This window comes from Diadema antillarum, unplaced genomic scaffold (assembly GCF_040938485.1).
Source record: "Diadema antillarum isolate AM-2024a unplaced genomic scaffold, OU_Dant_1.0 seq00000248_RagTag, whole genome shotgun sequence".
In the NCBI taxonomy this organism is placed as follows: Eukaryota; Metazoa; Echinodermata; class Echinoidea; order Diadematoida; family Diadematidae; genus Diadema; species Diadema antillarum.
Window position 1 is genome coordinate 1,188,674 of NW_027271292.1, and position 20,856 is coordinate 1,209,529.

At 36.3% G+C, this 20,856-nt stretch overlaps 1 protein-coding gene across 1 annotated transcript in view; it reads right to left on the reverse strand.

Annotated features, from left to right (window-relative positions):
* The window catches only part of LOC139729675 (cGMP-dependent protein kinase 1-like), a 102,922-nt gene that overhangs the window by 27,208 nt on the left and 54,858 nt on the right, over positions 1 to 20,856 (reverse strand). The window contains exon 2 of the mRNA XM_071640602.1: positions 11,734 to 11,900. Coding sequence (XP_071496703.1) covers positions 11,734 to 11,900 — 167 coding nt within the window. The remainder of the gene's footprint in view (positions 1 to 11,733; positions 11,901 to 20,856) is intronic.

Sequence of the window (20,856 nt, forward strand, 5' to 3'; positions counted from 1 at the left end):
CTCCCATTTTCATTTATTTCAGAAGGCGGCTCAAGCTAAGTCTTTCTGTATTTCTTGGTAGTTCATGTTTCCAAAGGCTAATATTTTCATGGAATACCTTACCTTGAACTTGAACTTTCTCATTCCAAAAACTCTTCATAACTATACAATAACTTGTAGAGGAAGAAGGAGAGCCTACACTTGTCTTCTGAATAATTCTCTAAACCAAAAACGTTAAGTTTCAGGCTCTGAGCTTTTTCATTGACCTCATGAATTTTTGTACCTGAATCAGATCATTAATGTTCAATGATAAGTGATATATTATATCCAATGATGCTCTGGAGGTCCTTTGAGGGTTATCATGACATTTGAGGCAAATTTCTTTGAACCATGACTTTTTCCCTTGATTCAATAATGTCAACAGTCTCAGCAGCTCATATGTTAACATTAGCATCACTAAAGTGTGCTTAAACTGGCCTTTTGGAAGTGCAAACATTGTTATATTAAATCAAGAATGTGGAAAAACATACAACTTGAAAGCACTTTGCCTCTTCCACTCTTCAGAAATGTGCTTTGGCACAGCAAACAATAACAACAACAACAACAACAACAACAACAACCAACCAAACAACCAAACAAACAAACAAATAAACAAACAAACAAACAACATTACAACACTTAGAATGTGATGATGTTAAGGAGAAAAAAAAACCCCAAGAAACAAAACTCACAACCATTCTTGTCTCTATATAACTTCACACCACAGTCTTTGAGTCATCCTCTTATGAAATGCAGCAAAACCAGCCAAATCATTTGTCTTACGAACTAATCATTTGCACGATAAAACTTTTCAACACACATGTGTTCACTATCTCATTATCTGAACATCATTTGGTGCACACAAAGGATGGATGCAAACAAGTCATGTATTATGAATGAATGAGAGAAACACTGTATCAAGCAGAGAGAGAGAGAGTCAAGGGATGATAGGTAATATACTGGTTTTAGAAAGAAAGGAGTACAATGAACCCACTGAGATGGATATGGGCGCAGTGGAGTGGAAGATACACAGAATAGTTTCAAACTTTAATGGATGCGGTTTTAGACTGATCGCATCCTCATCAGCCATCATTGCATGATAGTGATTCACCATCACAGAAACATGTCCATCCGCATTCTCCTACTTAATCTGTATCTTTCTTATACATCCATCTCCCTCTCTCTTTCTGCAAATATCACACACACCCACGCATACACAATTATATCCACACACATATGTGTGTGAGCCAGATAGAATATATTTTGCACATATTATTATATAAACATATTCAGGGAGCTTCAAATAAGAGCTTTAAAATTGGAAAGGCGAAAGGAAAACAAATACCACATTGTTGCCTAGCAACTGCCCACAAATGAACTGTCTGTTAAATGAGTATACACCCACTGCTTGCTGTTTTAAAGTTTGTCTACCTGTGAAGCTGCTGGTTTAGAGTTTGTCTACCTGTAAAGCACACAAACTGACCAAGAAGTAAAAGGAGAAAGGCAAGATTCTTGGAGGGGGGGGGGGGGAGGAGAGAGAGTGAGAGTGAGAGAGGGAGAGAGAATGAGAAGAAAGACAAAGAGAAAGAAAGAGAGAAAGAGGAAAGAGAGAGAGAGAAGAAGAGAACAGGATACATGGAGGCAAGCTTGTCATCTCAACGATATATTCACAAATGGTCACTAGATATCAGACTTGTTAATCATGAAGTTCTTCCCATAAAGGATCTTGTGTCCAAGCCTGTGAAATAGATCCATACAAACTAAACAGTACTTCAAGGTGGCTGCGTCACTTTGCTTTTCCAGCTTTGGAGAAAGAGGTTTTGGATTCCAATCAATATTTATTTTTCTCTGTCACGAATGTCAAACTCTTCACCGTTCGTGTCGCCAAAAGAGAAACTGGTCAGCGAAGATCTCTCAGGCTTGTCTTAGCTTGGCATTATATTTCCATTCGGTAGACACAAAGACCACTTTGTCACTTTCTGTAACATGACATGTTGCTCAAGAGATGCAATATTTGAGAGCTTAAAATTAGCAACACGGACATTTAAGATGATGATTGCATTGGCCGTTCTCCTCTATTCCTGCGTCATGTAAATTAGCTTTAGATTACGCGAGGATGCAACCTATAAAAAGTAAAATGGCGCCCCCATATGATCACCGCATCAAATAGATCTCTGCGTCCTGAATTCAGCCGATGCAATAATAGCCCAGAACATGTGGTGAAAAGTCAGACTACACGAGATATAAATAGATCGATTTTGATAAGTGATTTTGCGCATGCGCAGTACAGGTTTTTTTTTTTACTTCTGAATGTCCACGTCACAAAAATTTAAAGCTCCTTATTATAAGTGAAAAAGAAGACTTTACAGTTTGACAGAGTGACTGTACATCAAAATCTACTAGATCTAATGATACAGAGTAAAATCACTAGCATCTAACCAAAGCTAAAAATAATTTGCTCCCTCTTAGCAGTCTATAGCTCACTACGATAAAAGTTAAGATGCATTTGAAAGAGAATTTCGTTAAACAAAAAGAAATTACAAACATTTGAACCTGAGATCATAGTCACCAGTATAAGATATCAATTACTATGTCACTTCTCTCTGATTTCTACTTGGAGCTGAAATGGAAAATGCATCAGTCGGCTCCCTTCTCCGGACCAACAAATGGAAAAGAGCAATCCTAGTCCCACCTGTCATGCCCATGATTCAAAGAGTGCAAAATGGACATCTTCAACTGGCTGAATCTGCCCCCCCCCCCAGTTAAAAGACCAAAAAAAGTCAGAGGAAATAAAACAGAACTCCTGCAAGGAGGAGAAATCTGCATCCATCTCAGCAAACATCATACACACATCATTCTGCTAGGCTACCTTAAATAGCACATGAGAGTAAGGATGAGAAGAAAGGAAAAAATGCTGATTTTCAGAGAAGTGAAGTGTACTATGAAGGCCTGGGGGGAGGGGCACGTCTTGTATCGATCACTCAGAGACGTCAAATTACGACAGGAAACTGCCGGGAGACAGGCCCGACTTGACTGAAACAATGACGATGGGACAATCGATATCTCCTCTGTCATCAAACCAGCTTCATAGGAAGTCTGGAGGAAGACAGTGGGAGGATGACGGCAAACCATGGCAACGCTGAGGTGATTGTGAATGACGAAAAATGCTAGAACCAACAATTGTAGCTAACTACTTCATGGGAAGTCATGAAGTTCACAGCAGAATTCATTTCTTTACAGCAAAGTTTCAAAAAAAGTACTTTGCCTTTCCTGCTCTAACTTTTCCGTGTTAGAATTATTGTCTCATATGGTCAGTTTTACGGTAAAGGGTGTAACTTTCAATTTTTAGCCTTTTGGCCCACCCTGAACACATAGATTTACAGATCTCAAAGATTTTTTCCCATGTGAGTCACCTTATGAATAACCACCTTGGGTAGCATAATCAGGTCCAGGTATTGATGCGTTTTGTTTTGACAGTCACATATGTACCCTAAAAATGACTATTTTGTTGCATTGAAATTTATATAACATTTTTGAAATGTTAATAATTTTCTACAGCAACTGCAGAGATCTAATTTTTTATGTTAAAAGCATAGTTGTATGGTCAATTGAAATGACCAAATTAGTTTGGTTTGTATCTGGCCCTTTATTTTAGAATACTATGACTTCAAATTTGAGGTTTCGGAGGCTTCATTTTCCGTCAACAATTGTTTACAAACTTTGATGGACAGTAATGATCAGTGGATGTGTTTTGGTTACTTTCTTTTATGCTGAAAATAGTAAGGTACAGCTAAACTTTAGACTTACATCAAAGTTTACTTGATTCTAGGGCTATTTGAAATTTTGTGATAATTTTATTCCATCAAGTGAAATTTCCGTTAGCAGTTTTGAAGCCTCCGAAACAAAGTGTGTAGTCAAATAATATGAATATAGATAAGAGAAGCGACCTAATCTATATGTCAAAATGTAGGATATGGGGCCCTAACCTAATAGACCAAAAATAGTTAAGATCCGCCAAACTCTCTGAAAATAGGAGACAATACAAATTTTCCGTTAACACGTGAAGCCTCCGAGACGCATTGAAGCCTCCGAAACAGCAAAAACATCTAATTTGACATTTCTGATAAATTCTTTGAGTGTCTGCCCCAAATTATGCCATGAAATCATCAACAGACATGGACAGACAACAAAAATAATGAAAACATTATGATACTGCAATAATTTTTTGAGCTAATACACTTTATAGAGAAAAAGTGGTTTCGGAGGCTTCAAAAGGATGTTAACACTGCATTTTTGTGATTTTCTCTGGACAACATCAAATTAGATTTATTGTTCACCCACCCAATGATCGCTTATGACATATCTAAAGATATTTAATCACATTCAGTTTTCTGGCTGCTTTGTTTACTCACCAATATAGATTTACTATACGATTTACCTATTTTTCTTAAACAGTGCAGACGTGTCACACATAACTCACCTTTTCATTCAGCAATGAAATATTAGCAGATGAGGATGTTGCCCCACAAATATGTTTAAACAGTGTATATCAACCAAAAAAGACACAATTTACCCATCACTTTCTACATAACATACATGATTTTCATAAAAACATAAGGCATACCAAATTAATTTTCCAGATATTTCGGAGGCTTCATTTTATGTTAACAGCATGTAAATGGAATGTTTTGATTACAATTGTGTAATGCTAAGTCTATCAAATAAATGTTTGGACTGAATGAGACTTAATGATTCCTCAAGCAAGGTGTAGATAGTTGTTTAAATGTATGAAAAGCATTTATTTTGTAGGTTTCCTTTTGAAACAACGGAACAGGCTAGATATTGTGAGTAATGAAAGTGACTTCCAGCTTGCGTGCATGCCCACATCATGCAACAGTACTGCAACAAAGCAAGTAGTTGTGGATACATCAATGTTCTTAAGTTGGATAACTCATTTTTACTCTTGAGAGAAGTTGCAGTGTTGTGACCATATTTGTATCACTCTTTTGACTGGTTAGACTTTGACAATCAAACAATTACTTGATTATTTAGTGTTAAATACACTTTTTTTTTAAAGAACTGAACACTATTCCTGTCCTGAAGATTCAAGGACTTTAATAGATGGTTATTCAAGAGGGAAGCATACACTTAACTAAGAAATATATTACTTTTGAATTTAAGGTTGTATCTTTTATGCATGATCCAGAGCAAATGGTGGAAAATACTTTTTGGATTTTTACACTTTCGACTCACTATCATCTGAGTGTAATAGTTTCGAAACACAATCTTTTACATGTCCATTTATAACCCATTGACAAATCCATTCCATTGTTACTCACATGGCATTTGTTCTTGCCATACTAAAATCTTGACTTTTTCAGCTTTCCATTTCTTAACAAGTTCTTTGGCTTTCATTTCCAATACTTATTTGGAGGAAAATAATTAATCAATAAATTTGTGATTGGATTTGAAAATAGCTAACATCTTGCAGATTATCATTTCTGTGGTGTGACTTGGATCACAGGGTACTGTTTTGGAATTTTGACATTTGATTACTTCATTCAGACAGGTTTTCATATCAATCTGTATGTCAGATCTGATGCACGCAAGGTGCAACACAATCTTGATACTATACCCTATTTTCCATACTTTATCATGCTGGCAGTAACCACTTGACTATTTTTGATTAAACAAAATGTAACTTGTGTTACGAAACATCTCTTCGCATACATGTGTGAGACTCTATGATATGTTTGCGGATGTAGTTCTCAGTGCAGTAAATGGACAGTAATGGTTGGGATAGGATTGTTTATAAATGACATATAGACCTCTACTTATAAATAGCCTGTTGCCATGGGGTACATGTAGTTTACATGGGTGGGTGACTGGAGAAGTTATGTTCATGAAGAACAATATTGAAATGATTGAAATCTTTATAATCTGTTTAGTCCTGGCTTTTCTGGAAAAAGTTACAAGCCCCTAACTATTTTGAAATTCAAAGGGTGGGTTTATATACTATTTAAAACAAACCTGTGGGTTTCTAAAAAACTAATAGATATCTAAACACATTTGCTGCTTTTTAATTTTTTGCTACAAAGGTTGTCATTTTTAGAAACAGTAAAAGTTCTGTTAGCAATTTCTCAATGCGTACCTTCAAAAACAGGCCTCCTAGCTGTCACAGGAGTCACACAAACTGGAATTTTATAAAATAACTATAAAAAAGAAGCCTTTGAAGAATTAAAAAAAAAAGAAAAGTAAAATGATATGAAACAGGGGTGACATGTATACCACAGAAAAAGAAAGTAAAATTCTAACTATCATATATTATAGGGAACTATACATTTGGTCAACATTTTTTTTTTAATTCAAATTCGTACACAGTCATGGGTAGGGTATGTACATATATCTTTTCAACAGGCGATTCAAAAAGATGAATGGGATCTTGACCATTTCAATTTCTATTGAGCTCCATGATAATATCACCAATATATTGATTATTCCAACTCCATTTTGATGATGACAGTTTGATGATGACCCTTACATGGAATGGCTGATCGGTGTTTAAGATTGCTGTTCTATGACCATGATCACTGCATTTGATAGCTATAGTAGGGGATATCAGGCATGGTCATATACAAAAAAAAATTTTATAAGCCTTTTTTCCCCTTTCTATATTTTACAATGCTATGTTGTAATCTAACCGTCATGCCATCACATAGTCTATTTTCTATCCCTTTCTCATCAACAGTTGAAATTGATTTCACATGTATATAAAACAATTATGATTGGTGGTTTATGTCAATATACATCCCACAAACTGCACTTATAAAGCAAGCAAACATAATCTTTGCATTAAGTCTATAGCTACAGTTCTAACTCATTGAAAGTAATTCTTACTGCATTGTGATGAAAAGTTTGACAAATGCATACAGCTGTACATGTTTGTAGCCTAATCATGTTCTGCATTGCCAAAGTCATGGATATGCAAATACAGTGTATGTATACAACTGAGCATAAAGATTTAAAATATTTTTCTTTGTCTCTTAACATATATGTTGGAAAGTCTTTTTTCTGCATACAAATAAATACTATTTTACATGTTACAACATTGTTAGTTATTTGGAAACAATCAGCTGCATTAAAGTACTTCATATCACCTTAAAATGGACCATTTTTGCATGTTAACAGTCATGATGAAGCCTCCGAAACATGCGTTGCTGCTAACTTTAAGCCGCAAAAAAAAAAAAAAAGAAAGATGTTCCTAATCAGTGTACTTTTATTGCTACTGTTGCAGTTTCCTTTAGAATCATATTGCCTCATGTAATGTCATAAATTCGAACTGAGCATTGCTTTCAGTGTACACAGTTTGTTATTCACTTTTGTGGAAGCCAATTTCCTTATAATAATAAGTACAATTTGTATGAAGGGTAAACATTATGCACTGCCATAAAATGTACATCTGTATACTGTTATTCACATTTTATTGATGCCTTGTTCTTATTCTAGCATTTAGTGATAGTTGCTTACTGTAGTTTTATTATTTTAAGTGAATACAGGACTAGAACTTTGTGTAAGCAGTTTTGAAGCCTCCGAAACACACTAGTTTGTTAACTGAAGCCTCCGAAACTCACAAGTCTGAAAATTTCAACTTTGTCAAAAATAATCAAATTTCTTTGGGATTTGGGTTGATAAATGTTTGTTACCAAGAGATAATTTAGGGCTATGTTTAGAGTGGCTCTTGCTTGTAGAACATTCTTTTAACTTAAAAATAGTTTGTCAGGTACCATTTTTACCTTGGAATTTGAAGTTCACATCCAAATAATTGCAAGAGCGAATATCTGTTGGGGGAAAAGTGTTTTGATATTTCAAATATATGTTCACAGCAAATGAAAAGTTGCATTACCTCCACCATTTATCTTCATTTGGTTGCTGTGGGTGACCAAAACATTCTTGTTGTTTTTACCTAAATTTATCTAAAATTGCATAATAGTCACTTCATTTTTCATATTTAGCCTAAGAATTAAGCTCTGGAATGACAAAATATTGAAAATATAGACATTCCTATATAAAATAAAGGCAAAGATAAAAATGGAAACATAACTTTAATTTTTGACCCTTGCCACATCAAAGTTACACCCTTTACTGTAAAACTGACCATATGATAAATATATGTGTGTCTGTCATTCAACATGGTTCATTCATGAGCTGCTGTAGCCACCATTTCTCTCCATCAATATTTATTACTGATTCAGTATTACGAGATGGGTTCCCAACTTTCTCTCATCATTCAACTGACTGTTGCACTCAGCATTTATTGTCACCATTATCTGAGTGAGAAATTCAGTCTACAAGTCACACACAGTGATACACAGATTCTTCATAAACATTATTGTATATGCCATACATTTTCATGGGTTTTATTTTTGCGAATTTTGTAAGTTGGGTGCTATTTGTGAATTTAACAACATGAAATCTTGACCAGAACATGAATGCAAAATGCATGCATACATTTCTCTTTCAATACTGTACTGTATGTAGGCCCTAATTGTAATGAATTAGACTCATCAAAATGGTGTATACTGCAACTATGTATATGTACATACACACCCAAGCAATTATATATATATATGTGTGTGTGTGGGTCATGTAACAGTTGTGTTGTTGTTTTTTTATACTGCTGTTTGTACATTGTGTTTGTACATTCAAGATGAATGATTTTGTTTGTGAAATTACAGAAATCAAATAAAGATTACTGAAAAATTGAAAAAGTGTGTGTGTGTGTGTGTGTGTGTGTGTATGTGTGTGTGTGTGTGTATGTGTGTGTAATAACACTCATACAGACATATAATATACACGGTACACAAACATGCACACAGACCATATCCACATGCAATATGCTTTCAGACATATAAGTACAAGTGGTCGCCTCCTCCAGACAAGTAATAGCTGCAGTCTCCCATTCTTGACCCAGTTTGGATAACCACTTCTTCCTCCTTCTCCTACCACACAGATGTTGAGGAGTGGAGGACCACTGGTAGAAATATAAGTTTTGAAACCTCTTGAACATCTCTCACAAACTGAGGGAAAATGGTTCATATTGGCTTCATCTATCTCAAGATGATGTGCATGCAGCCACAAAGTGAATAGAATTATTAGATGCACCGATGTCCATAGTTTGAAGTTTGAACAAGAAACTCAATATCAGCAAAGGATATCTGAAGAGTTCGATCAAGGAATGAGTAAACTCAATTATCATTAATTTGAGATACTTGCATAAAAGAAAATAATAACAAATATGGAATATCCTTAATCATAACTTTTGGAATACTTCTTGTTTTGTAGCAAGTAAGGTGAACTAGAAAGGTCTTACTCTGCTCTATCTGATGATGGACTTACTTTTCCCAGTTTTATGATCAAATTCTTCAGTTTTATTGTTTAATATCTTGGATTTAAAATCAAAACATACGAGGAGGAAAAAATGAGGCAAAAAGTCATGTGGTGGATGTGATGTTGTGGATGGATCCTACAGTAACCATACAATGGAGGGTGTAAAGTCTAAATTGCTTTGTGACATTTCACAAAATGGCCAAAAAGCAGCGGGCCAAGTCAGAATTGCTCGGTGATGTCAAACTTGCTTTGTGGTGTCATTTGACAAGTAGTGTACTATTTGGAAAATGCAATCATAAAAAGTGATGTCATTTCCCAAAAAGTATACTGTGGTGGGTCAAACAAGCCAACATTCTGAAATAATGGAAAATGCATATAATCATGTGAAGCTCTGTGAACCTATAACTAGTGGATAGATTTTTTTTTCATCCAAAAGATAACAAAATCATAATAAAAGAAAGATAAAAAGCATCAACTTGAGAAATGTCTTTTCTAGGATCTGATGGGATGAGAGATTAAATGCATATTTCATGATATTTCCATATGTCATGTCATAGCTTTATCATCTATTATAAAGAAGTGATTACCACCTCAACAACTCTGAGATGTTTGTACAAGTATGTATAGAACTGAATTAACCCATTGAGGATGGACTGATTTTGCTACAACGCGCATTTCCCATAGACACTTGCCTGAGTATACTCGGGACTCGTCCTCAACAGGTAAATGATTGTATCTCTCACATACTTCTATTGTACTGCAGAGTGGATATTAGCAACACAGAAAGCTTGCCAATATCATAGAGTATACTGACACTCCATTGTCAGACGATGAATGGCAAAAGTTCTGCATGAGAACCCCCAAGGCTATTTGTAGGGCCTAAATTGAAATTAGGTTTATTGATCTCTCTAGCATATAAAATATTCAGACTACATTACTTGATTAAAATCAGCCATCCTTGATGGGTGTATGAGTAGTAGATTAATTCATACCAGCGACACTTGGATAGATTCTCGTGGTGCGAATCTGGATCACACATGAAATATAGAAATGAAGCTATGGATGGAGAATATTGCACTTTCCTGGCAAATGCAGTCATTGATCCACATTCATATGATGCATATTTCTTACTTGAGAATAAATGATTTGTAGTAACCTCTGTTTTAATATACAATGACCAATACTCAAAGAAAGGAATATCTATTCGTTATTCAGCAAAATATATGCCAACACTGTGATATGATGCATTGACAAAAATACAATAGAGCCACATTTTAAACATACCAATGAATTTTTCCGGATCATACATTATAAGAGACTAAATGGAAATTGCCCTACTGTACAGAATTATGCTCTTTGTACTAAAAGGAAGCAATATGAAAGGGCAACATTGTAATGGTCAAAATGTGTGATGATGACAGTTTGTGTTTAAAATAATAGCTGTGATGGTAAAATGGTACTTGTGGTGGTAATGTCATGATAATGATAATGATGGTGGGATCATGATTTTAATGACATGATTATGGCACTCATGATGTAACAATGACAGTGATGAGTTTGTGATAGTAATGTAATCATGGCGGTGTGATAATAATTAGATCACTACAAATAATTGTGATGGTGATATGACATCAATGATGGCAGTAAATGAGAAGATGACAGTCTGAATTCTTCTGAATCAAAATATGAACTTTGCTGATAAAAATCAATTCATATCATACCCAGAATATTTGTTCTTGGCTGATGATGGCAATACACAAAGATGATGCTGATAAGATATTCAAGTTAAAAATGGATCCTATTATCTTGTCAGTGTGTAAAAATCAATGGGTGTATTTTTTCTTTCTTTCATTAAATACACTACTTGTTTTCATTTTTTTCCATTAATTTAGAAAATTGTGTTCACAGAAATAAAGCGGTCAGTCCTAAAAATAACAATATGGCAGCATTCTTGAAGTATAATGGAGTATTGCCCATGCTAGAAGCAACTATCAAAGGAGCATTACTGGAGAGTCAAGCAATATTACCTCATGCATTTAAAGCAGTCAAATCCCTGACAACAGCATTTCGCTAAAGACTCCTATCAGCATTATCCCAGTCAGAAACAGGATGAATATCACGGCTTCAAGTTATGATCCGATCACTTTCAATCCATTTCAGGATTGCCTACTTTCTGATACTTCACCCAAGCAAATATCTTGAGACTGCTAGTTACTATCACAGAGCAAAGACCACCCCCTCCCCCTGAAAAAAAAATGACATCATCACAATAATAAAAAAGTAAAAGATTTTGTTATGCAAAATATATGGCGTAGAGAGTATATGTACCTTCCATGACGTAGACTAGTGAGCCAACATCGCCCTCTTTGATGATACAGCTTCCTTTGCTGTAATCCACGGGATACATGCAATCTACGATCTCCTGGATCTGAGATGACTCCAGGTTCTTCATGAAGTCGTTGTCCAATATTGCTGATTTGATGCATTCTCGTGCACTGCAGGGCAAAAAAACAGAAAGGAGAGAATGACGTGAAATAGAGAAATGTACAAATAGGGAAATTTACATCATCCGTGGCTGATATTGCCTGCAGTATTTATCCATATTACAAATATAGAACATGGAAATGAATCAAATTTGGAAAAGACTCTGGATTGAATTTATACAAATAGCAAATCAGTGGGAAGAGAAAAGACATGTGAAAGTAAATTAGAAAATAAAAAACAAAAAACTCCTCCCCCCTCAAAACAAACAAACAAACAAACAAACAAACCACAGGCATATAATACTGTATCATCATTTGGGAATCAATAGATGACATATTGAAAAGTTTATGGCATAGCATGACATCTATATAAAAACATAGCAGCAGCAAATATTGCTGAACATAATCTATTACTTGAAGTATCAACATATAAGTGTGCTTAACCCATAGAAGACTAGTCCCGAGTATACTCAGGCAGGTGTCTATGGGAAAAGCATGATATAACAAAATCAGTCTGTCCTCAACTGATCAGAGAAAACAAAGACGCACATCGGACACACAATCAGATGTCTATCTTGGCAATTTAGCACTTTCCTGAAGTTCTTTGTAATCTTCTCACATCTCTGACTTAATGAAGAGTTATTTTCTGGTTATAAATCTCTTGGAAAAAAGAGACAATATACCGAGTCAGTGTCTCGCAACATACACCTTTACAAAGAAATCTTGTAAAAACAACAACGACAACAACGGCCAATATCGGGGCTTCATGAGGAAGACAGAATCGAATTGAAGAAACAGAGAATGAGAGGGAAATAGCAGCCATGCAAAGGCATTTGTGCTCGAGGTCAGGAAATTGCTTTCCATCATACACACCCTTCTCAGGTGAGATAATCCTTGTAATTGATTTGCTTTCAAGAGGCAAGGCTGCATACGAGCCAAAAGGTTAATTCCAGTCTTACTCACTGCTAGTGGAAAACAACCTGGCAAATTACAGAAAGAAAACAGATTCTCATTTCCATTTTGGATGTTGAAAGCCACCATACCAAGGTTAGCATGGTCAGCAGGTGCTTGTGCTAATCTGTTTGTCTCTGAAATGCAGGTACTTTTTCCTGTGTAATCAATCCAGATTTATACGACAATGCATAATCATTGAGCCCATCGTAATGTGCATATTGTGCTATTCTCTGAAAGGTGCATCCATACATAAAGGACCTCCACAGAAGCAATAACTGCCCTTTCTACGAAATGCTTAGAACGTTAATTGTACTATAACTTTCCAAATCACTCAAATACATGCCACAAGAATTTGGAATGGGTCAGGGACGTCATTACGATGGCTTTGTAATGAAACATAAATGATCCTATTACAGCCATTTAGTCTTGCCATCAAATAAAACGACCCCGCATACTGGCTTCCGTGGCACAGGATTTGTTAGCGTGCTTTGCAGACATCACTCTCTCATTGGGACCTGTCTCTTTAACCCACTGAGGACGGAGTGTTTTTGCTACAACATACATTTCCCATAGACACCTGCCCGAGTATACTGGGGACTCGTCCTCAATGGGTTAATACTTCCCTGCAGCGTCTGCTCTACATACTACAAGGAGGGAACAAGCCTTGCCTTTGTTACTAACCACATCAGTCTATCCACAGTCCAGGCTCCCATTAGACTTATTAATCTAGCCGCTCAGCAGGATGACATGGAAGACTTCTCTGATTTCCGTTCACAAATTTCAACTGCATTCATCGTCCCCTAATTAAACCAGAAATTACCGTTCAGTGCATTCCAAGGATTATATACAGACCCAATAATTATGATCATGGTCTGTGATGTGTACCTCTGCAGTGACGACATTATATATTTTGCCTGGTAATTGCAACTAGATTTCCAGGTACGCTCCAAACTATTGTGTAGAATTCTAATTTGTAATTTTCTCTTGTTCCACTGGGAACTGTTCTAACTCTGCAGATGTTTTTATTCATAGAATGTCTGAATGCAGTGAATAATGCACATACACGGAAACACGACATCCAATCTAAATTTGAACTGATTATGAAAGAAATATGTTGACCTGTATAAGCATGGAAATATAAATTTATACAAAGCAAACAAAACAAAACCAAGCCGAAACAAATCCTCCAACACATCCATCATATGAGACCTATTCCTAAAATAAAAAAACAAACAAACAAAAAGTCAAAAGGTCTCATCACACCCACAGACACGTATATTGACATCCATACACTGTTATTGGTCCATGAACACAACAACTATTTAAAAAAGTACATATATTGTTATTCCTAATTGATCCTATTCACTGCAAAATTACAATGAATGCTCACATGATTCTGGGATATTTGATGTCATAAGAAAATTTGAAGTGTAACATGAATAGCAATAAAAAAAACCCAACCAAACCTCTGAAATATGAAATATGTATTAAAGGGTGTGTACAGTTCTGGTCGAGGTGAGGATTTAGCATTTAACATTTTGCGAGATATTCAGAAACCACTCTATGAGATGTCAAAGAGCATGCAATTCTAAGGGGTATCAAAAGTTTATTTGACGAAAATCGGTTTTGAAATGGCCGAGATATCCAAAAACAAGGTGAAACAAAGAGATCCTAATAAAGTTGTGGCATGTCGCCTTTTATCATTATCACTTTTTTGGATATCTCAGCCATTTGAAAACCAATTTTCATCAAATAAACATTGAATCCTTCTTAAAATTACATGTTCCTTCATATTTCATAAAAGGTTTCTCATTATCTCACTTCAGAATGTTCAAAACATGAATCCCCACCTCAACCAGTACTGTACAGTCCCTTTAAACACAATGATAAAGTTAACTATTTTGAAATAAATGCAACCCCCTCCCCCCACAAAAACAAAAAGGGCAATCCAAGTCCAGGGCTTGATTATGCTCTTTTACCTTGAAAAAAACCCCCACAAAGGCACAGAGAACATCTAGTCCTTTCGTAATCAATACATTTAATTCCTATCAGGACAGTTTACTGTGCCTTTGTCTCAAATAAACATGATTTGACAGTCAAGTTTCATCCAGGAAAGTGAGAACAAGTCCACTACAAGAGGGTTATTCAACTCTTATTTTAACCCACACTAAATGCCTGTAGGCTCCAAGCATAGGAACTCACACTAGCACATACGTACTGACTTAATCAGAGTTGGCTTTCTGCTGCCCTCTACACATGGGAAATGTGTCTGTTTGTACTTCTCCTTGCTCATGAGTGTGGCCATGCATAAAGTCAGCATTCATGAGCCTAAATGAATGCAAGTATGTCTCGGTACGAGAAGGCAGTGGAAAAATCTTTAAATCAACACTTGAACATGAAGACATACATAAAAAAAAATACAGAAATGACAAAACATGCACAAGTACCTCCACAAAGTGTGAAAACTTTATTCTAATTTCTTCACCGTGATGATTATGCATATTTCAATTCATTGCTCAAGTGTAAACTGTTCATTTTTTTTTTGACTAATATTGTAGTGTAGCTCAGGAGAATAATAATGTTTGAGTTTATTTCCTGTTCGATCCCATTATGAAATGGAAAGCAAGACAGCTTATCACCAATATCATTATTAATGCAGGTGAAAGATATTTATGGTTTACAAACTGATGTTGAGGATTGTTATGCATGCATCACAAGTCATATCTGACCTTGCTTTGCCAAATTTAAAAAATCCTTCACTTTACCATACAAGTGGTAGATCTCGAAAAAATAAATGTTTTGACCTCAGTGAAGGGCATTTTTCAGGACAAATATGCCTGGGTAACTCCTCATGTTTATGGTACCCATACAGCAATTACCTATAGCTCATGTAAACAGCTCATTAATGACAAATGTAGAAAATGTTGGGTATCTTTTAGGCTGAAATAATGATGTTGGCATAGTGGTAAACTTTAAACACAACAATCTTGAAAACATCAAGACTACCCCAATGCCCCTCCCAGAAACCTGCCATTTCATCAGAGGCCCGAGGTGCATCAGACTCACACTAAAAAGTCAGCACACACTCAGCACACGTGTGTTTGTGGAAAACTTCTCATCTCAAGTACCAATACGTGTCCAATGTCAGACATGCCCTCCAGAACTTCTAATCCTGTAAGAAAAACTCCTAATATGCACGTAGCTGCTCAGAGATGTCATGTCAAAGAAAATCTACATCTAAAGGAAGATGAACATGAGGGAAACCACTTCCATTTACATTTTTACCGTATGCAGTAAATCTTAGGAAAACTTATGGTGCTGGATGAAAAAAAAGAACCCAGACAAAAATATGACAAGTAACTGTCACAGTGTGAGGAAAGATGTTTCCAATGGGTATAAACGATTGCAGCAGATAGCAAGAAGCCTCCATTATTTGCATTATTACTCAAGTTATTCTCACAACATATCCCTGACTGTTTGGCCTATTCAATTGCCTGCTCACCCTTAAACACAAGGGAAATAATTTTCTAAATACAGTCAAACCTGCCTTAGCGGCCACCTGTCTATAATGGCCACCTGCCTATAGCAGCCACTGACAAATCCCCCCGAGAGAAAAATCCTGTTAAAGACCCTGTGTATAGCAGCCACCTGTCTAACGTGGCCAGCAGCCACAAATTTTGTTTCCCGCGGTAGATTTTAACCTGTCTATGGCGGCCAAAGAGCCGATAATTCAGTGTTTTTCTGCTTTGTGGCCGTGCCAGTCATTCATGGGCAACGTTTATTGATCACCAGTATCATTTGCCATCGCTGCATTCATCACTCATTCAGTCATAATAATGCATTAGTGTTTAGCTTTCTTCATGACTGTACACATGCTGAGGTTCAATAATTTCATAAACACCAGCATTGCTCAATGCATGAAACACACGTGTGCAAACGTACACACATACATGTACATGTAAGTACGATGTACTTATGTATACAACGATGATACATGTAGGACTACATGTAGGCAATGTACACAAAGTTGGATGACCTGTCTATAGCTGCCACCTGTCTATAGCGGCCACTTTTTTCGTCTCCCTTTTGTGGCCGCTATAGACAGGTTTGACTGTATCTGTTTTTTTATCATTTTATCTGTCTATATCATTTCTGTATAAAACTGATGTATACTCCTGAAGGATCTGTCCTAATATCCCATTGGCTTTACACGTCCACCTTTCAATTAATCTGTGCATACTTGAAAATGACCGCATTTTTTTTCTTTTTCTGGAAAGCCCCTACAATTATGCTACTGTCTTACTAAGATATCGCTCTACTTTACACCTACTGTATCAGAACAAATTGAAAAATGAAATGAACACCACAGCAAGAGAAAATCAACACCAAGATCATTCATGCAGTTCAATCTCAATATTTCAATTCATGTCACATGTTTACACGACTGGAATTCAAGAATCTGTGAACACAGGTCAGGCAAATTCAGAAATTCATGTTTGGTGCGGTTAAAACATTCTGGACCACAATGAAGATTGACTTGTGGATGAGACATTGGTACAGCTTTCTCCCTGAAACTTTTTTCCCTTTTTCCAATTCTATCCTTGCTCTATTTTTCCTGTCACTGACAAATGATCTTTGCTTGTGATTTGTGTTTATTTCATTGGAGCAGAAGTCAGAGGAATGTTGGCTGGAGTTGGGAGTTCATCGGCATGGCAAGTGACAACCAGAAAAGGAACAGGCATCTAGCCTTCTCACTCCTACTCCTCAACTGTCAGAATTTTCCACCCTGAGTCAACCTTAATAAGCAAAAAAGGGTCCACCCCTGAAATAAGAGCCAGCCGATGCTGATGACCAGAGGGTGGATTGTAAGGGAACAGTGGGGTTGGTTCACCTCCCACCATGCGGCCATGGAGCCCCTCTGGCTGGGTGTGATCTTGGAGGTGGTGTCAGTTCCTTTCAAGCAACGATGACCTCCATGAACCAAACAATCAGGACTGTCAATGAAACTTGGCATTCTATTCTCCACATTCAAGAATAACACAGTCATCCATACCTCTCATAGGAAATCATAGAAAAGTGTTGAATAATGTCTGCACTTGTATATAGTCCTATTTGGAAAAACATTAAAGGAAACCCTAACCCAAAGAGAAAGTGGATTGAGTGAAAGCAGCTACATCAGTACAACACATCACTTTTCTAGCATAATGAAAGAGCACTTGACTAACTGTTTTCAGAATTAAAGCAGGGCGAATAATTGCTACACTTAACATGTCAGTATCAAGTTGATGGAATGTATACTTGTCATGAAAAATGAATTTTTGTGGAATTCCCATTATATTTTCTTTTATATTATTGTCCACACATGATGCCATAACCTCTAGTAGTCTCCTCATCCCGCATTTCCAACACCAAAACGTTAAAAATTCATAACTTTTGCATCGACTGTCCAATTTTCCTCAAACTTTCACTGATGTGTTCTACTAATGTTGCTGCTTTCACTAAATCCACATTTCTCTTTGGGTTTGGGCTTCCTTTAAGTATCACAACATAACAAAATGAGATAGATAATCTGTCTCATTTTCAACCATGAAAAAAAAAAGAATACATAAGATCTGAACCACATCTACACAAGACAGGTCATGCAACAAAAACACAGTAAGCTATTCTGCTTGGCCTTTGAAGTGTCAAAGAAGGGTTTAATCTTTCCTACAGTGCAATTCTTCAGATATCACAATAATAAAATCATGGTCAGAGCACATCATGGCCCACTGCCCTTTAGAAGCAAAAAGATGTCAGTTCTGTGAGACTGCGCACACTGACTATTAAAGAACCTCTGCTTCTGAGCAGTTGATGCTGCCGACAGGACATAGGCTTGAGCCAGCAAAGCAAACTTTGCTTGCACACTTTTGACTGACTTGATCATCTCATATTAAACTGTTCACTGTTTACTCCCCTGGCCATGATTCACCCCATCTGTAAACTGATGTTCTGTCCTAGATGTGTGCCTACTGACCACAGGACAAACATTATGTCCTTCAGTTTGTCTTTCCTTAAAATGGACAGCTATACAGAAGAGTAGTTTGGGCAATTTAAACCACATACCCTTGAAAAAATCACAAGCAATCCTGCATTAACAGCACGAGAGTTGACTAAGTGTCTAGGCTTGTGACAACAGAATAGCCTAAAGACAGAATGGGTACATAATGCACCAAAAAGGCAAGTCACTGGTAATTCACTTTCCTCTAAATTTCTGAAGTATGTGCTATTCATACCATCACTCTCTATAACTCCTGAGGGTAGCATTAATCTAGAATATGTGGCCAGTAATTATTTAACAAAAACTATTCTTATGCTGAAAATGACTGATACAGAGTGCACACATGCAGTGATGATCAAACATGATAATTCCAGATTTGTGATAATGAAAAACAGTCCTGACAATGACAGACATGACTTCAAGTGGATCCAGACAAATATAAATAAGAAAATACACTGATAAATCATGCTTTTTATAAGTTTGCATACTTTTCTTCTTCTTTTTTTTATAAATCAATGGCCCGTGTTAAAACTTCAAAATATGATGCTCTCTCAAGGTGATAAATTCTCTTTGGCTCCTTTCTATCACACTCTTGTAAAGAAGAAATCCACCCCAAAAATGAATACACTTAAAGAGAAAGAGAAAAATATTCCCTACAGAATGATACAAAAATTACAAAATTGGATAAGAAATAAGGAGAATAGGACATTTTGAAATTTCACATATTTTTGGAAAACATTTCTTGACCAGTCCTGATGAATATTCAAATCAGCAAGTTAACGATGTCACGCTCTCACAATTTCTGCTTTTACTTGTATTAGCTACAAATAACTTTTTTTTTCTGAATTTCATATATAACATACATGAAAAATTGTGAAGGTATGACATCATTAACTCACTCATTTGAATATTCATAAGGACTGGTCATGAAAAAAGCGTGAAATTTCAAAATGTCATTTATCTTCCTTGTTTCTTTTCTGATATTTTTAAAGCATTCTGTAGGGAATATTCTCTTTCTTGTGAAGTTTATTTTGGGGGTGGATTTTTTCTTTAAAAAAGAGCAGAAAATGGTGACTGGCATCATCTTTCATCCATTCAGAAAATCACTGCAATCATTGATATAATTAACCTGATGAACACTAGTTCCGAGTATAGGCCCTTCTCAGATAGGTGTTCATGGGAAACGTTTGTTCTTTTCAAAATCAGCTCGTCTTCAATAGGTTAAGATGAATGGGGTCACTCCTACAACAATGCTGTCAATTAACATGAATGATTGTTGAACTGAATATGATTGACGAATTTGTGCAACACACTCTGAATACCCTGTGACAAACATCACAGTGTGGAGCTAATTGCTCCATGATCAAAGGAACATGAAATGTATATCCATTACAGCATTCACATTGCCCACATGTCACGGGGCAGCATTGGCATTGTACCTCAGCTGGATCGAGATGGGTAGCAATATGAAAGCACACTTCCTTAACAAACCACACCGTTACAGTTTGTCACAGTATAGTCCTGTAGCAAGCTGACACTAGGGTGCATCTGGTTGCATCACAAGTACACATACCTGACTTATATCAATGTGGGTGGCAATGTGAATGTGTCTCAGTACAACTCCAGTTGTAAAAAGTTTAAACAGTCAAACACTTTGTTGTTCACAATGATTATCGAGGGGGCTGGTCGGAATTTAGAAGAGACGTTCTAGAACATAGCTGACATTGTCATTAACTCTGGAATTGCATAGAATAAGATAAGCCATGTTCGCAGGAAAAATACAATAATTTATAATATAATGATATAATTGTGTGCTTGATCATTATATCTCTTTCCTGCCAGCAACGCCCCCATGGGATTACGGGCAATGATTTGTGCGTAAACAGAAATTAAGTGCTTTAGTGTAGGACGAATGCTCCGTTAAAGTGGGAGGTTCTGCAATATGAATGTGCTATCAGAGGAATCCATCATTGCTAT